This window comes from Diorhabda sublineata, chromosome 3 (assembly GCF_026230105.1).
Source record: "Diorhabda sublineata isolate icDioSubl1.1 chromosome 3, icDioSubl1.1, whole genome shotgun sequence".
Classification (NCBI taxonomy): Eukaryota; Metazoa; Arthropoda; class Insecta; order Coleoptera; family Chrysomelidae; genus Diorhabda; species Diorhabda sublineata.
The window spans coordinates 23,938,359-23,958,223 of NC_079476.1; the positions used below are offsets into that span (position 1 = coordinate 23,938,359).

A 19,865-nucleotide genomic window follows, 5' to 3' on the forward strand; every position below is an offset into this window, starting at 1 on the left:
TACACACTACACAATACACTTAACTTAATAATAATCTACTTAAATAATTCCTGCGATTACTTTAACTAATTAGTTCTGTTCACTACACTACGACTATTTATTTGAAACTAACTGCGTTTTACAAATCATTTATCTACCTAAATAGAATTCTAAAAAGTTCTATAACACAAAGAAACAAAAGAAATAAATAAATAGACTTTCCTAGATATTATTTAGAAGAAATACTGTAAATAAACCGTCTGCTACTAAAAAATTATATACAAATGTACATCAAACGAGTTCCGTCATTTATAAAAGATGTGAAAGACGTCGTCCAAAGAGCGCCACGCAAATTCGAGGAATATTAAAAATTCCATAGTAGGGGCCGGACCAGGGAACCATTTTGCGAACTTTTTCGTAACAATACCAAGATTAGATGTATGGGATTACAGCATTGAACGTGAAAAAGTCCTAGTCGTATTAATAGCTGTAAAAGTACTACAAACATCAATTTTGGAACTATCAAATCAATCTGTCAAAGCTCAACCCACTTTTTCAAGCTTACAATTTTCAAATCCTGATGCAATTTTATGCTTGGGAAACTGAAAAAACTGCTAATGGCCACTATTGAATAGACGATGCGTATACAGAGGATGTTACAAGACTGGAAAGTACTTGGAGATTTTTCAAAAACCTGTAAATGATCATCACATCAGTAGTGTGTCTCTAAAAAGTGCATCTACATTCTTTCAGATAGCCAAGCGGTCTTGGGGCTTCTGAAAGCTATTGAGTGCACGTCCAAAAAAGTGTAGAAGTGTAAACAAACTCTCATAGCGCTAACTAACGAGAACAAAGTAACCCTAATATGGCTTTTAGGATAAATCAGAATATACCAGAAAATCAGGAAGCAAGCAACTTTACCAAAAAAGGGATAACGAGTCCATACCAATTGCTAAAGGCACCACTCCAGGCCTAAGACAATCCAAAAGATTTATAACCATATCAGCTAATAAGTCTAAGAAATATCTCGTGATAACCAGAAGTGACATAAAACTGGTGGTCGGTCTTCTACCAGGTCACTGCCCTGTCAAATACCACCTCCAGATGATGGGCCTTGCAGAAGAACATCCACAAGCTTTTACATTTGATACTAATATAAAAGTTTACGATTAATTTTACTTTTGGGCGCATTCAATTCATCTAACTGACATAATTGTAACTTAATTATCGTATACTAAATATTTCTTGTTATAGTGAATATTGGAGTTAATAAATTTTGATACTAATTGATTCAAGTTAAAATTGCTAACTCCACTAAATCGTCAATTTTACTAGTTAAATTTTGAAATTTTCTATATTTAACGATGACATTTACACTGTTACAGTAATTGCGATTGTTTCATATCAAATATATCGTTTATGGGCATATGAAGCAAACCATTTCGTGAGATATATTTTTATAGCTGATACGGCGATGTATCTTTTATATTTCCTGTTCCACTTTAACGAGTTATTTCGTTCATCATTACCATCAATGGATTTTCAATTACCGGCATTTGAGAAAGAGACTAACACAGACAACAAGTTTTATAACCACGCCATTCAAATAAATTAATTCGTATCAAATACTGAACTAATTGTGACTTACTTTACTCTATTCAGATACCGGGTAACTAAGAACGTCCCTCGGTCGGCCATATCTCAGAAACCAATTATATTGAAGTTTTATGGAAAAAAATATATAACAAAAGGTGCACAGATAAACCGAATTATTGCTGGAAATTCGCACTTTGTGGGAGCGGCGATCAATACTTCCATCTTTGACGATTCTCGATGCTGTAACTTTTGGTACAACTCTCGTATAATAACGGAATAATAGTTTCAGAGGAAATTCAATAGCTCTAGCATGATTTTAAGTTTATCGATGTTTTTTGACTGACGTCATTCATTTAATTCCAAGAAATTGAATAGCTAATGCAATTATCCAGCTTTGATTTCATGACTTCAACCATTTCTGAAACGTTTATTTCGTAGTGGCTTTCATTTGCCCATAATGTTGTAATATAGTACATATAGAGGTATAAGTTAGCTAGTTAAATATATTAACTGGGACAAGTGATTGTTGAGTTACCTTAACAGAATGTTTATACAGGCAATGCGGGAATATACATGCAGTCGAGAGCCGCGGGGAAACAAATAGGAATTCACAAAAGCTCCTTACTAATATATGTTCATATTTCCTGAAGAAAGACTATATTATATCAAATTAATTGGAGTAAATTGATTCTTTATAAGGAAATGACTGATATTTAGTTTAAGTATCATGAATATATGGATACCTTCACATAAAAACTGAACACATCGTGATGGACAAAAGATAGTACAGCATTCCAGACTGTTAGATAATGTAATGAAAAGGTTTAGAATACTCTAGACTTTTATAAAGGTCGAAATTTCCAGTCCTCATATCTTTTAAAGCATGTCAATTAGATAAGAACTAACTTCTGTGTGACACGCATATTGTACACTTTCAGTTCAACTCTTCCTGGTTATAAAACTCGTGGAGTTGGTAGTAATACTAATAAGAGGCTAAGAAAACCAAACTTCAAGCTTCATTATATGAAAAAAACTTCATAAATTTAATATTGTATCACAAGAGATTGATATATAACCGATTGTTTTAGGATTAACTATCCGTTGAAAAAGTTTTCAGTCTAATTTGTATCTTTATCTATTAACTTTTTTGTTGCAGGGTAATATTTGGCAGCAGCTGATGTCTTTCCATTTCATCTTAGAAATTGTGAATACCATTCCTTTTACGTTAACAGTAAGTTATTATTATTACTTAAAATGTGTTTAAACCAAATTAATTGCATATGAGAGTGAATCCTTAATACAAAACTTTGTGTTTCGCGGAAGTTATCGTGATCTTTCACAAAAAGAATCAGATACAAGTAATTGCCTCTATTCGCAACTATCAGGGAAAAAATATAATTAATTAATGTCAATAGAGTTATTGAAGGGTGGATTCTGGACTCACCATACTAAAAGTAGTATCTTCAGTACAGCTTTACTTTTTATTTATGTTGTCATTTATGTAATCTTCGATAACATTTGATTTCCATTATTCCAGTTTTTTTACATCTGTCTCTCACAATTTTTTAACGATAATAGAAAAATTTAGTGACTCTCTCAGTTTTGGAGACAAAAAATTCGTTTCCCCTTAGCAGTCAACTTCTTGTATGTTGTTTTAACCATTGAATAATATGCAGCTTCTCTAAGAAATTCATTCAGTTCCTCAGGTATCAAAGTCGTAGCTCTATTTTCGCCGATGGACTTGGCAGTTTCATTCAATTTTCCAGATGGATGTTCTTTTGAGAAACAGAAGTGGTTTTTACGTTTACTGCTGTTAGGCATGACGTAAAATAAAAAGAACTGAAGATATAAAGAGCACAAAATTCTACAGTTGATGTTTGTAAGAACAAATGTCTCCTTTATAGCACCACCTACTTATGCCAAAATAATGCAGTATGGTATAATTTTCAACTTACTTCAACTATTCTATGTCAGTATAATTTAAAATTGTCAATACTTGTCTTAGTAATCTATATATCATATAATAGTTGTAGATATAGAGTTATAATTAAAAAATATATTTTAATTATTAGGGTGCTTTTTTTCATTTATTCTGCGATAAAAAGCGAATTTCATGGAAAAAGTTTAGCGGCCCATACTACGTCTTCGGCTTGGCCGCAATGAACATTTTGGTATAACAATCATTTCTGAAAAAACTCCGAAACTCCAAAGCGATGATATAAAATGCAACTGAGCTATAGAAATTCAAAAATCAAAGATCAGAGTTTTTTTAAGAAAAAACTTCACACCCCTCGGTTGACGATTTAATATTATATGCCCAAACTTTCAGAAATTTTTTTTCACGGAGGGATCGAAACAAAATTGTTGAAAAAAAAACAACCTAATAATTACGTCACTAAGCATTTGATTTGCATTATTTCCGATTTCAATTATGATGAACAATTAAAACGAATGGATATTGAAAACGCCAATAAGCAAATACTGAAATATTAATTGGTGTTCAATACAGTCGCTAAATAATGCATTGGCAGGTTATAGTAATTAATAATGTGAAAATATCAAGTGTGGTAATTTCTGATTCGCTAACAAACCTTCATTATACAATGCTGAACAAACATAATTCATTATTCCAATATGGGATAAAAAATACTGAATTTATGAAGTCATAAAGTAAATTTGGTTTACATACATTATAGGCCTTGAAGGCCATGACTAAATTTTCATATTTACATATTCACAAAATAAATATTCTAAACTCAAATATACTTAAACTCTTCAAATTTTGTTCTGCTCTTGTTCCTCTTCTCTCCACCTGTTTCTGTCTTGTGTTTTTTCTATCCCACTCGTCTGAAACTTAATAATAATCTCTTCTATCCATTTCTTTCTCGACCAGCTTCTTGTTCTTCTGATTCCCTGTCATTTCATTGAATTCGTTTAAATTTATTGGGTACACATGCCCCAAACAACCCAACTCTTTGAGCTCCAACTACTATGTTAAATTGGACACGTTATATATTTCTTTTAGACATTATTCGCTATTCTTTTCCATGAACAGTGGTTCATTTTGGGGCTCACAGTATTCTCCGGAGAACTTACATTTCTCAATTACCGTTGTAAATTTCACATGTCTTAATAGATTGGATTCATCGAGATTTAACTTTTATACCAATTTTTAATTTCCACAAAATATGGAATATCTCAAGGACGGCAAAACCTAAGTATGTTTAGAACTCAAAAATGTGATCGAATGCATGACGTTTGTGTTTGTGTTTTCTGAACTTCAATAAGAATTGTATACATCGAATTTCATAAAAAATATTTCCACTATTTTGATATTAGTTATACGATTTTTGTTTTCAGCTTTTCTACCCGCCATTAAGAAACTTATTCATACCAGTGTTTTTGAATTGTTGGCTAGCCAAGCACGCTCTGGAAAATATGTTTGTAAGTATGAAAATCATATGATCATTTTAATATATTCGGAATACGTTTTACTTATACCAAATTGTGGAATAATTAGAATTTAAAAATGAAAAATTTCTCAATTTCATTACTATATTTCTAATATCACTTTTTTCAACACAGAACAGAAACACAAAGTATGATTGTATAAAAATATATTTATACTTAAAGAAGAAAAAATGAAGTTTCTAAATACGAACAATATCATGGAAAGACCTAAATTTCCATGAAAATAAATATTTAACAATGCTCTTAATGTCTTATAGTATTACATTTATCATTTCCAACATTCCATATCAAACACCAATGAACTCTCTCGCTTTAATAAATTCTGAACATTTTCGTTTTCCATCGAATATAGATGAGGGGAAGGCTGAGAAAAGTTTTGTTACGTAAGTGTACCTTTTTTTGCACAAAAAAATATTTGCCGATAAGATTTTTCTAGCGTGAAAGTTTCCATTAAACTTACAAGAGGTTTTTCGTGTGTATTTTTACAATTTGATAATCGCGACAACAAAATATAAGAAAATAACGTAGAATTCACTAAAATAATTATTTATACAGTTATTTCGTTATTAAATTGGGTTAAGATTCCAACTAACAATGACGGAAGACATTTTACTGCTAGTTTCTGATGCCCTTTAAAAAATTAACAACAAATAGATTAGTTTTGATACTAATATAGAAAAAACTTTTTTATTGTCCTGAAAGTACATTGTTTCTAGTTAAGTATATTCGTTAACCCTCGTGATTAATAGCTATTGTTAATTATCTTGAACCGCGAATTAGTTTTCTTTTAGACCAGATTCACATCTACCATATTTGTAGCAATTTCGCCCAATTTATGAATATATCGATAATGGGAGTGTTGAGAAATGTCGAGCCATCAAAAGTTGCTCTCGCACGAAAAACTTCAAAGCGAATGGTTGCCTGTTTTTTATTTAATAACAGGATATGTCGCTGAAATCTAATAATTTTCCAGTACGACAAAACGAGCTTTCACGTTGAAGCAAAAACGTTTTTGTCAAAACATCGAATTGATGGGTCATCCGATGTACAGTCTTTGTTTTGCACCCAATGATTTCTTCTTATTCCCGCAGATTAAAATTAAATTGCGAGATCAACGTTTTTCTACATCTGAAGAAGCAATGATGCGTTCAAATCACATGTTTTGTAGGTACCTCAATTGGAATTGAAAAAATGATTCCACAAATGCTTCAAACGCATACAAAAGTGTACAGATCTTAATGGAGAGTATTTGTTTTTATTTGTCTCAAGTATTTATTCTCGTATTCCAGAGTTTGATTTCATAAAATGAGTTGTTTATTATTTAAGAAATATTTTAACCTTTCAAGTATACAGTTATATCGATTACTACTTTGGCTGAGAAAGTAGCAATAAAAGCACCGAAGTTTAATGATTTCAAAAAAATCAAAAAGAATTTTTCATTCTATTACAATAATTGTAAACAATTTCAATAGTTTTAGAAATTCAGAAATTCTTTTTTCAAGTAATTGAGATACAAAATTATTTTTTAAAAATTGATATGGAGGATAGAAATCCATGTAAATGTAACCGAAGTTTCAATCCCATTTTTGAAAATGTTAGGTTTCAATATAAATAACTTGAAGCTATTAATCTATTATGATGTCAAGGCTAGATTTTTTTCTAAAGTATACAAAATTTACGTCTATAATCGATTATAACATGTTGTTACTTCCACATAAACTAAATATTAAAAAAGTCTAGACGATTTTTTTATGTCTTGATATTGATTTTATTTGTCAACAAAAAAACTCCTTTGTCTATTTAATATTACATTCAATGATCTAATAAACCTGAATTGGTTTCGAAACTACAGAAAGAGAGAAAATAAAATATTAGGTACCAAAAATACATCTATTTTAATTATTTTATTATTTTAATTAACATGTGATCTCAACGCATCAACTACTTCTTCAGGTCTAGAAAAATGTTGATCTCGCAATTTATTTTTGATCTGTGGAAATAAGAAGAAACCATTGGGTACCAAAGAAAGACTGTACGGCGTTGACTCATCAATTCCATGTTTTGACTGTTCAAAAACGTTTTGCACCAATCAACACGAGCTTTTTTTAAGCGATTATCAATACGATCTTGCAATATCAGTTCACGCTCAGTATCAACGTTTTCCGCCGATTTTGGACGACCTTCACGAAATTTATCGTGTATTGAAGTGGGACCACGATTGAATGGGGAAAAGCAGCGAAACACGTTGGTTCGAATCCGACCAAAAGTCGAAGAGAGTCGATCGACACACTGCTGTTGGTTTAACCCACGTCGAAAGTAATACTTTCATCATTAAAAATGTCAAAACTTATTATATAAATATTCGATTTGACTTATTCAAATCAATATTGCCAAATCTCCATACTTAAGAAGCAACCCTCGTATTTCGATATTTTAAATAAACGTAACAATTTGTAAAGCATAAAAAAATGTGTGTTATTGAAATTGCAACAATATATTAGTTGGAATATTTGTGAAAGATGTGAAAAATCATGAAACAAATTAATTTTTAAACACAATAGAGCTAAAATCAAGACGATTTAGAAACATAGAAAGGTCTAAGAAATAAGAAATTGGTGAAATAAATAGAGGCATGAATGAAATAACGCCTACCTATCATAACAGTCTTTCAAAAATTGTGTAAAACTAACTTTAAAATCAAGACGATTTAGAAACATTAATAAGTTTCAGACATCGAAAGTAATTATACAACAGAAGTACTACACCACAGTTAATAAAAGAAGAAATATTTGACAACAAACATTAATATATTACACTATTCGGACATATTAGAAAAAAATAGGCAGATGAGCTTTGAAAATATCTAATGTGTGAGTGTGAGAACCACGAAACCATTTCAGAACGATTAACTTGAAGAAATATTTGACTTAATTAATATTATCTACTATTTCTAGACAATTATGGAAAAACACACTATCGAAAATATGTTAATTTGAATTTACTTTTTGTTATTAAATGGAACGTACTCTAATCTAGACGACTTTGTGGGTGAATTTAAAGAGTTTTTGCTCATACAAGCTGATTTATCATGCAATTTACTATCCAGCACCCAATTTTAAAATATAACAAGACTTCTTATACAATTGAACTCTAAGTATTGTAATTTTTTTGTAGTTAACTTTAACGCTATAGATATTATATTTCAGCTAATAATTTGATTAAAACAAAAGGACAAAATTCTAGACGCCCTTATAATTTTATTAAAACCCCAGTTATGCGTTTACTTGATGAACTTCAAAATGATCGTTACGACGAAATTACCCTACTCAAATGAGTGTCTATATCGCTTTACATATAACTGCTTTTAAAATTAAATGTATTTCGAAACTTCAAGCACTTTGGTCTACTTTTACGAATGAATAATTTGAAGCAATTAATAAATCAATACATTCAACATTCTACTATTAAACTAGCCATGCTAGGACGGAAAAATTCATTTTTGAACGTGTAATGAACGATAATTTTTATTATACCTATCTGAAAACAACGCAAAAAAGATTAGAATTGAATTTAGAACGTTCTATTTTCAAATTAATTATAATACATTGTAATAGTACCAAACATTTCCATACCAACCAATTAATATCATTCTTTGATACTTTAATTTTAATTGTAATGGTGTACGTAAAATTGCAACTAAAAAAAGTATATAGAAATTTTACATGACCCGAATAATAAAGAAAATATGCGAAGAAATCGTAATCGTAACCATATTAGAGCTAAAGGTACAGCCAGTACTGATTTGTTACCACCAAAATTCAGGTCGAGATGTAAACACGAAAACGAGTATCACTTTTTTATGGAATCTCTATATCTCAAAAAAGTTAATACTGTAAATCAAGAAAGCCAAGAATATGGTATGAGTCCGTTCACATTGCTAAAGAGTTGTTTAGCTATAAACTATGTGTGACAACACAAAAGATTCAAAAATTGATTTTTTGAACCATCAGGTTGTGGTCTATATACCAAAAATTAAATATGATTTCATATGTTCGAGTTCAGACGATGGAAGCTTTATTGTTGTGTTTTTGTGAGATGGAAAAGAAACCATTACCAATGAGCGATATAAATTCAAGCTCTGTGCACTTTACCGTAAATACGGCTTAAAAATATGAACAGCAGAAGTTTATTTGTTGCATACTGAAATTGTAGGTGTTAAACTCACTATGTTTGATGTCATACTATTCCGAAACTTGGTGCAAATTACCTGAAACTGAAAAATCCCGAACAATATACCGAGCAAGGGCAAAGGTGTTCTTCAGCAACCATGTTGGTGGAAAGCGGCGCTCTGACAAGACCCTAGAGGAACAGTAGATAAAAGAATTTGTACATAGAAAAATAGAATTATCACGAAAATTGCTTAACCCTTCTCACTAGCAAAAGACAAGCTCTGAGACATTCCATCCGGAAAATCAAAACATCTGCGAACCCTCTGCTTCTAAAAATATTATTCTTGCTGTATGGGTAACATGTGAGTGAATAATGAATTTTTGAATGATTAATTCATTTACAAAGTACCATTATTGAAAACTTCAATGAATACCACAAAACCCAGAGGGAATTGGACTGGTACCATTCTATTGTGGATCGTACGCTGTTCTTGTCTTCTTATACGTGTTTTGTTGGTTCAATGGATATAACTGTTTTTATTGTTTCAGAACGATCTCCATAGAGCTATGCAGAAATCTCAGTCGGCTCTATCCCAACAGCTGACGATACTTTCCGCGACCCTCATCTGTCTAGTATTCACCAGGTATGTTTTCGCCGTTATCTGAATTAATACTTATATATAATAATATATTATATATATGTATATATATATATATATATATTATATTATATTATATTATATTATATTATATTATATTATATTATATATAATATTTATAAAGAACACTCAAACAAACCTAATTACTCAATATAAAAGCATTATTTTTGTCCAAGTTGATCAAAATGAACATTTAAAAGCTAATATTTGGGCAAGTTTAGCTCAGTAGTCTGATTTCAGTCGAATTTAATTCATAAAAGCCAATCCTTAACCAATTTAAACTTTGAAAAAACAATTTTTTTAAACCAAATTCATGAAAAATGCCCGTGACGAGTACCAAAGTAAATCATAGACTAAATTGAACTTCAGAACATATTAAAGTTAGATAAATAATTTTTCGAAGAAATTAAGCTTGGAAAAGCCATTTTTTTAATTAATTTGAGAAAAGACATTTCTGATCAATAACAACTCAAAAAGGCATTTTTTTATAAAATTCAATTTAGATTTAGAAAATTGGACCAAATTAGACTTGGATAAGCTATTTTTGACAAAATTAAGTTTAAAAAACACATTTTTGATCAAACTCAATTTAAAAAAACAAATTCTAATATAATACAAAACAGAAACCTCAATAATTGACCAAATTAACAATAAAAATATACCAATAAACCAATTACCGATTAAATTCAGCACGAAAAAGTTAGTTTTCTGAAAAATTAATTGAGAGAAGCCATTTATTATCAAATCAAATTTTTATAAACCATTTTGTGAGAAATTTAATTTGGAAAAGCAAATTTTAATCAATTAAATTTTTGATCAAAACAAACTCAAAAAAACCAATTTCACTCTATATTATGAGAACAATAAGATAGATTTCCTTCCAATAAATGATTTCAATGCTTTACTTTTCTTGATTTTCTTTACAAAAAAAACTGAATAAAACGAACCTTACGTTAGTATTTAGTTTCTTCCTTAATAAATATATTTTTTAATTTCTTTAATTTCTTATTTCTTATATCTTTTGATATGTTAATGTTTCTAGATGTCCTTGATTATAGGTGTCTTCTGTTTCAAACTGTTTTTTTAAATAATTTTTAAAATATAAGTAAAAATTGACGTTTTGACTAATTTAAGTCTTTATTAAAATATATTGACACTGACAATTTGCGTATTTATATTTATCAATAGATCACTTTTATCATGAATATCAAAATAAGAATAAAAACTAAGTTTAGCCAATTTTTAATCAAAACTCGATTTGTTAATAACCTAAAAAAATAATTTTTCGGAAAAATACGAATAAAAAAACCAATTTCTCAAATAATTGAGCTTGAAAAACCCTGCAAAAGCTAATAATTAACAAACTATACATAGAAAAGCTAATCTTCAACCAAATTGGAATTAAGATCCCAATTTTTGGCTAAATTGATTTTACATGACACAATTATTACTCAATAATTGTCTTATTTATCTATTACATCGGAAAAGCCAATTTTTCATCAAATTTGATCCTCGAAACAATACGACTAAAAATTTCACATAGTGTTACGATAATAATATAACCAAACCAAACTTTTTTAATAAAAATTGGCGCTTTAATTTTGAATTTCTCAATATAGTACAGCCAACTAAATTAAATAAAAACTAAATAGAAAAAACTCTGATTCTAATTAAAATGTATACTGGTTGCTATCAAACTCCAAATGATTTCGCCGCTAACCTCTAATAACGAAATGTCAGATAAAACGAAATAAATTTGGAACGCAAACTTAAAAGCAATTTGTATGCTCGTACAGATAATGGAGAGTGAATGGTCGCTAGAATTGTTTTTGAAACAGGGGAGTTGAATTTTCCATTAATTTCTATTTTTTGCTCCCGTCGTCGACGTTATTGTTCAGAGGGTTTCCGCTTGTTGAATTTGTAAACTTTGCCGCTGTGGCACTCTATAGTACACCTTAAAAAAATGAGCGTATAGAATTTCACTATTCGAAGTGACACGAGAGACACTTAACACCAATGAATGATTTTACAAGAATATTAACGCTAGTCGTTTGGTACACAGAAACATCTACCAGGTTTAAATACCACGCGACCTTGTTATTGTTGCTTTAAGATGATAATTTTTTGTGATAAAAATAACGAATATAAATTATGATGTCTATGTATAAACTCTTGAATTGATTGGGTGGGTAATCACTTGAGATTTGATTGACTATTTTGTCAGTAAGTGCTACTCGATCAAGGATCCACAAGTAGAATATTTTGTTGTAAGAAATTAAGAATACTAGGAACACTGAATTTACTTATACCCTGTATATCTGGAAGCTTTCTGGTGCGTGTGTTCGGATTTTCAACTACTACTTGCCGCTTATATCACAAAATTAGCAAAATAGAAAATCAGGAGAGAGAAAACCCACATAATTCTTGCCAAAAAGCAGCCCCACTAATAAACTTTGGCCGCACATCTATTTTTTCGAATATTAAAGGTAAATGAACTTGATGAGGGTTAAGTTTGGACAGATTTTGCTGGAAATCATGTGGTGGGTCCATTTTTCATTGATGGCAACTTAAATGGAGATAAATATTTAAAACCGTTCCAATGTCGTACTAACTTTGACAAACTTCTATCCTGATCTAGCAAACCCACAAGCTGCTGAAAATATAACATGGATGAAGCACCATCCTATTACCCAATTAATAGGCAGTACCTAAAGCAAATTTTCCGACATCGTGGATAAGGAAACGCGGATCGATGAAATGGCCAGCACGCTCCCTTGATCTGACACCATTAGACTTCTTGAGTTTGGACAGATTGTGCTGTCGTAGTTTCCTTTTTCATTGACGACAACTTGAATTGTGATAAATATTTGGAACCGTTTCAATGTCGTACTAACTTAGACAAACTTATATCCTGATCCAGCAAACCCACAAGCTGCTAAAAATGTAACATGGTTTCAAAAAGATGGAGCAACGTCCTATTATCGAATTTTTGGCAGTAACTGAACCAAAATTTCTCAAATCGTGGATAAGGAGGCGCGGATCGATGAAATGGACAGCACGCTCCCTTGATCTGATACCATTAGACCTCTTTTTATAGGGTCAAAACTAAACCTCTCAACTCAGATGATTTGAAAAGACAAATCACGCTTTGGGTTAGATTAGTCACGCCTGAAATATTGAGTAATGCTAGAAGACAATTTTATACAATATTAGCATGCTGTTAAGATGTTCGCGGCGAGCATATTGAGCATATTTTCAATTGACATGTTTTACTCTTCTTTTTACATTATTAATTTACATTAAGTTTTTAGTGTAATGTATTGTCTGTATTCAGAATGTTAATTTTTGTAATAAATTGGAAAGCGTTTTTCCCAACGCGCTCATATTTATTATTTCTCTTGGCTGTTTCACACCGTAAAATCCTTATTTCAGACGACCTCTTTATATTCGAACGCGATATACCAATGATCAATTTCGAGAGGGTGTAATTTATTACTACCAATTTAAATTTTTCATTGCAAATGTGAGTTATTGCATAACATATATCAAATCAAATAAATCTATAGAACCATAAATTGCTCACAATCGACTTCGTTTGCATTTGTAATTTATCTGCGAACATTTTGATCAAAGTAAAACATTCGACTGGAAATGTTTAAAAGAAACTTGGTACTTGAAATTAGATAACCGAATAAGAAAGAAATATTTGATTTGATATGTGACAATATAAGAAGTAGATGTGTTTGATTTTCTTGCATCTGAGACTCATAGAATTGAAGGAGCGTAGGGTGAAAGTTTACACGGATTTGAATTATAGTACAATCATATGTGTCTTTCCACAACATTTCCATGTTTTTACATCATTTACAGTACTTGCATTTCATTTACCTTAACAAGAAGTTTTTGTATTATATAATCATTTTTGTTTCAGCGTATGTGGGATCCAACATTGTCAACGAGCCGGTCATAGGCATCTGAACCTCTTCCAAGCCACTTATTATGTCGTCGTAACGTTCTCGACAGTTGGATACGGGGATTTTGTACCTGACATCTGGCCCTCTCAGCTTTGGATGGTCATTATGATATGCGTCGCCCTAATCGTCCTTCCCACACAGGTATCATCAACAATTAATTGATTAAACAAGCTGTTGAATTACTTAATATGATATTAGTCGAGGAAAATTAAAGTGAAACATATGCTAGAGATAATCTGGATAAAGGAAAATTGTATATTAACAACAATAGATGATTTATATCATTTCATAGTTGTATATAACAAAATAGATCATCATATTGAAGTTATTATTCTTAGATATATCTAATTTTCATCTATTTGAATCTAAATTTTGTTCAACACATTATGTGGTAGTAGTTTCATTGGTCAAGACGAAAAAATCACTTTATTATCAGACCTTTACTACCCCGGTTAACTACCACAATCGAGAATTTTTGCGGGACATAAATTTAGAGGGACGAAAATACTACCCACTGCGCCAAGACAACACCCGCCGCAGCCGAACTGACGTCCACTTCATATCTCGTGCATTGTATGCCCTGAATATTTGGCGTCTCAGGCATCAGCTCAAGCTGTCAAAATATGAGGAGAATGGACTTAGGGACTTTTGTTTGGTTGGGGTTTTTGAAAGATCTTAGGCTATTCGCTAGTATTTCTAAGGGAGTTTCTGATGGAAATGGTAGAAGCCTTTCATGTTTTCCATAGATCGCCTCGCTCCTTCTCGATGGGTTACAGAAGTCTGTACTCTTCCTCTCTATAAAGGATGTTGATGCCTTCCCGCAAATGGACATGAGAAACTTTGTTAGTGTGCAATCTCTGAAACTTTTCCAATGGTATCATGTATTAGCAGTTTTTCTCTATGAGGATTGTGTTCAGTGGAACCAGAGCCCGACTTACAAGAGTTGTGAATGACGCTACTAGGCGCGCTGTAAACCTAACCCAACAGGTTAATTTCTAAATAAAGAAAACTTTCGAAATCAATACTTCAATACTTACTTGAGTGATTTATCTTTTTTTTTATTTTAAACCTCAAAATTCTGTAAAGTATCACAAAAATGACATATCAAAAGACATTTAAGGGTTTCTCAACATCCGACAAAGCTGAAATTTTGCACATAAATTCCTTACAGGATACGAAAAAAATGTAGGGGGTGTTTAATGTTGACTTTTGACCTCTGCTGTTAAGGGACACCCTAGCCTCAGGCCTGCTCATAGAAACCTAACCTAACGTATCAAAAGTGTGATATTGAAGTTACCTTAATATTTCTAAATAACGAAACTGAGATGTTTAAGTCATTTCATCAGTAATTAATCAAGTTACCCTTTGGGTAAAACTTTTGATCTGTTTGGTTTACGGATTTAACTTAATTTAGTATAATAATGAATGTTTACAGTGAGTTTTAAATTTATTTCAACTCTAATCAATTTTTAATCGATCAAAGTCTGAAGTGAAGCTAAATCATCAATTTAATTTCCTCATCTAGTGAACTTGATGTCATCTTTAGTGAGTAGTTTAAGTTGTATTTAATTTGAAACAGCACATTCCAAAATATAACTATTATTTTTATTTATATAATTACTACTCAAATTTTTGAAATAAAATCAATATTTTTCCTCATTATAATACATTTTTTATTTCAGTTCGAGCAATTGGCGTTTACTTGGATGGAACGTCAAAAATTGGGTGGTTCGTATTCCTCACATCGAGCACAATCAGAAAAACACGTTGTTGTTTGTAGTACAACGTTACACGCAGACACGATAATGGATTTTTTGAACGAATTTTATGCTCATCCACTTTTACAAGTAAGAATTTTATTGTATGATTCAACTTCTTCGAACTTCACCCGGAGTTATAACTAAAAATTAGTTTTAAATTAAATTGCTTTTCGAAAAAGATGATTCACTTTATCTTGGAAAACCATCAAGGGGATACTGGGAATTATATTTCAAACCCATTGCAATAATTTTTAAGCTACTAGTGCTTTTACTAAAATATTATTTATACAGACATCGCGGCCATCAAAATTTATCCGCTGTGTGAGTTTGATAAAACTGATCATTTTACTGAAAGAAAGATGGAGCTTACGAGGAATTGGATATAGATTTGGTGCATTTCATACATCCGTTTCCCCTATGAACAAACCTTGGAAGGACACATGTCAGTAATGGAGGAGACCTGGTCTAGACAGAAGTCACATAACTTATCAAACTTATGGCAATTTGTTGCTCAAAGACAACGATTTGTGACAGAGATATTGCTGCAAATACATCTACAAGATGTAGAAGGGTTCAGAATTCCAATTTATACTATTCATCGGTAATTAATTGATCTGAAACTGAGAATCCCAGCGCAAGTACTAGTTTTGACTCCAGAGAATCGTAGTGTAAAATTAAATTTTACTAGAGTATATATATATATATATATATATATATATATATATATATATATATATATATATATATATATATTGGGTTGAAAATCAAATGAAAGAAGATTTTGTGTCTACAACTCAGATATACATATAAGAGTTTATCAAAGGTTTAACTTCTAAAATAGCAAATTATTTGGTGAAGGATTAGTTAAATTTTTTAAAGGAAACTCTTTAACTTGTCTCAATAACTGTGATTATTAATAATGACAGTTCAAGAATACCACTATGCCTGTACGTGAGGAAAGTGTGATACAATTTGGTTCTTACATTGGTTAGAGTTTTTGGTTTCAGCACGATAATGCTAGACAGCTTTCTGCTTAGATTGTGCAATGGATTGGTCATCAAACAGTTCTGATCTTAACCCAAGACCGATGGGACCAGAATAAGTCTTGGATCTTGAAAGTCTATGGGACTGTAAATATTCAAGATACGACTCTTATATTAGAAAAAGAATATACTTAAAAATATTTGATTGAAAAAATTTCGAAATATAATATAAATGTGATACATAAAAAAATTACCACAGCTTTCTTCTGATACAGGACATTTTTGATTCTTTAGGACTATTACGTTGTTCTTTTGTCTCCGATGGAACTCGATACGACCATGAGAATGATATTGCAGGTACCTATTTGGGCACAAAGGGTTATATACATCCAAGGATCTTGTCTTAAGGATACGGATTTGGCAAGAGCACGTATGAATGAAGCAGAGGCGTGTTTCATTTTAGCCGCTAGGAATTACGCCGATAAAACAGCTGCGGTAAGTTTAAAAAAAAAACTTTTCTATTCAACCTTGGTAAAAATATGTAATTTGAGTAGTTTTATAGTATCCGTAATAACCTACTAAATAAAAGAGACATGTGCTTTGGAGCTTCCCATTGTGGTTGTAGATGCTGAATTTTTAAGTCCGATATAAATAACTCGATTTCCTTAAAGTTTGAAATACACCATTCAAAATAAGTCAAAAACTGCATAACAGATATGAATTAGGAAAGAAGAATATTAGAAGCCAGAACAATGAGAACCAGGAGTAGAGGATTAACAAGGAAGACATGGATGGACGAAATCTACTGAGCATAGAGGGAACAAACTACACGAGGTGCTACCATAACAAATTAATGGAAGTATTGGAGAGAATTTTGAAAGAAAGAGCCGAAGAAATAGGAAGTTCAACCCTATGTCTTATATCCGTAAGGGTACAAAGATATAAGAATTAAGAAACAGTTACATCTTCTCTTCTAAGTACGATTAATACTTAATGAAAGCCTAATGAAAGAAGTTTTTAAACATTCATATAAAGTATTTCCCTGGATACTCACATTTAATCTTTACGAACTCCTAATTCTCGTTGTAGTTTGAAAAAAATATGTCATGTGATTCTCCGGGTAGGTATTAGCGACGAATGAAATCCCAAGCTACAAATGATTCGGTTAAAACCTTTGCTAAATAATATATTGTTCAATTTGTTAAAACATTCCCATTACTCATTACTCTGTGTTAAAACAGTAGATTGCGTGAATTTTACGCCATAAAACATATCAGACGAAACGGATTGGAATGTATTAAAAATTTTCTCAAGGAATAATTCCAATTACTCTCAGGTGTGCCGACTTAAATAAATTGAATAATAAGGAGAAATCTTTTCTCTCAACACAAAGCGAAGCTAACAGAAAAAGCTCGTTTTGTTGGGAACTTGGATTAAACAGTTTGGTTACTACAAAGTAAGGGTCACAGTCGAAGTTATTTTTTGCATGAAACCCAAATTTTGCTAATCACTAAAGAGCGGGTTTACGCTGAATGCATAAATATTTGGACATTTTGGTAATTTTTTGTATATTTCTAACAAAGAATTTGTGTCGAAATGGCTAAATCTTTACCTCAATTTCTTTACGTTTTAGAAAATATGGTTGTCCTAATGGGACTCATTGTTTTGTAGTAAAGACTATAAACAATTTATATAGAAAATCCATAAAAATTTTTGAAGACTCAGAAAAACACCTTGTCATAAATTTTCACATTGGATTTTTTAGTTTTGTTAGAATAATATACCAAGCTCCATTAGGCATTTGCAGTCTTCTATATAAATGTAAATAAATATGAAAATTAAAATCTAAATTCACGTAACCGGTTCCTGATATTGATAAGACATCTTGTCTTACAACGTGCATCAACAAAGGCTGTACTTACATTCAATATTCTTAAAAACAAAAGAGGTACCAGATATGTAGCTCATGTAGAATAGTCTTACTACGAATGCTGGGATCCAACTTCAGGTTGCCAAATCTCGTAAAATGTCTTGATTTAATAAAATTCATATACATTTTGTAAATGAAAATATGAATTAGTTTCATATGGTACGACTAGTAAAGCTCATCATATCAGAACAATAGAAATATATTGTAAAGCCAAACTCAAAAGTGGAATATGACATTTAGTATTATTAGACGAAATATATCGGAACATACCTCACCAAGAAAAGTTTATTGAAAATATGGTAGTTGTATAACATTTACCTGCTCTTATACTTTTTTCGATCGTCAATATTTGACTACCATCCGTATCGAAAAAAAGAGATTGACTGAACGAGCTCTATTCCCAATATTGCTATCAAGCCGCACATCGATTTCGCGGTTGTACCAATACAACCAATAGTTTTGCATGTGGAGCTTTAGCTCGCTCAAAAAAAGTCTATATCTACAAAAAATTTGATCTACTTAGTTTTTAATAAAACTTCTATACAAATTCCACCAAAGTAAAATTTGTAGCATATGGAATGTTTGTATTCTAGATCATAACAAAGTATTGGAATATTATAAAAGGGAAATCATTTATCTACTCCAACTTTATGCCTTTAGATGGTGGTCAGTGGTTTATAGTGTTTTAAACGATGTTCTGGAAACCAGAAAAAATGTATGAATATATCTGAAATCCAATTACGAATTACTGTCCCTCTGATACTTATTAGTAACTTGAACTGATCCATGGAAGCCATTACCACATTATTCTTGCCATTTTTTCTGTTGATAGTTACAGGATCAATTTTATAGTTTCTACTAAAGCTAGTAACGAGAATATAGGAAACTTAACTGATTAATTATAGGTAATAAGTAACGTTCGCGTAGTTTGTTTAATGATGTTTGACTATTATTCATTAACTACAGTGGTATTAAATTTCAGTTTTAAACTGGATTTTACGGGAACTATATAGTAATCATCTATAAGAACTATAAACACAGTAGCTACTCGCTAGAAACTCAAATAAATTATTTCGTTATATTTAATATTTCCGAAATGTTAGTTTCAAACAAAAAAAATGATATAAATAATGCAAAAACATTTCGATTATCCACGAATGAATTAAAATTTTTTAACATGCATATATCTTGGTGTTCAACTGGTTCTTACCTTTCTCGTTTTATCAACCAAGAAGTTCACATCGTCAATTCTTAGCGCAGCATGATTCCCAGGTATTATCCTTGATAGTTTAGGTGATTTCTTCACCCACTTTTTGCTGAACACTAATTGGGTCTTCCCAAAGT

General features: G+C 31.1%; 1 protein-coding gene across 1 annotated transcript in view; it reads left to right on the forward strand.

The window, feature by feature from the left end:
• The window catches only part of LOC130441612 (potassium channel subfamily T member 2), a 138,051-nt gene that overhangs the window by 82,377 nt on the left and 35,809 nt on the right, over positions 1-19,865 (forward strand). Inside the window, exons 7-12 of the mRNA XM_056775366.1 lie at positions 2,732-2,806; positions 4,936-5,019; positions 9,765-9,859; positions 13,806-13,989; positions 15,531-15,695; positions 16,886-17,086. Coding sequence (XP_056631344.1) covers positions 2,732-2,806; positions 4,936-5,019; positions 9,765-9,859; positions 13,806-13,989; positions 15,531-15,695; positions 16,886-17,086 — 804 coding nt within the window. The remainder of the gene's footprint in view (positions 1-2,731; positions 2,807-4,935; positions 5,020-9,764; positions 9,860-13,805; positions 13,990-15,530; positions 15,696-16,885; positions 17,087-19,865) is intronic.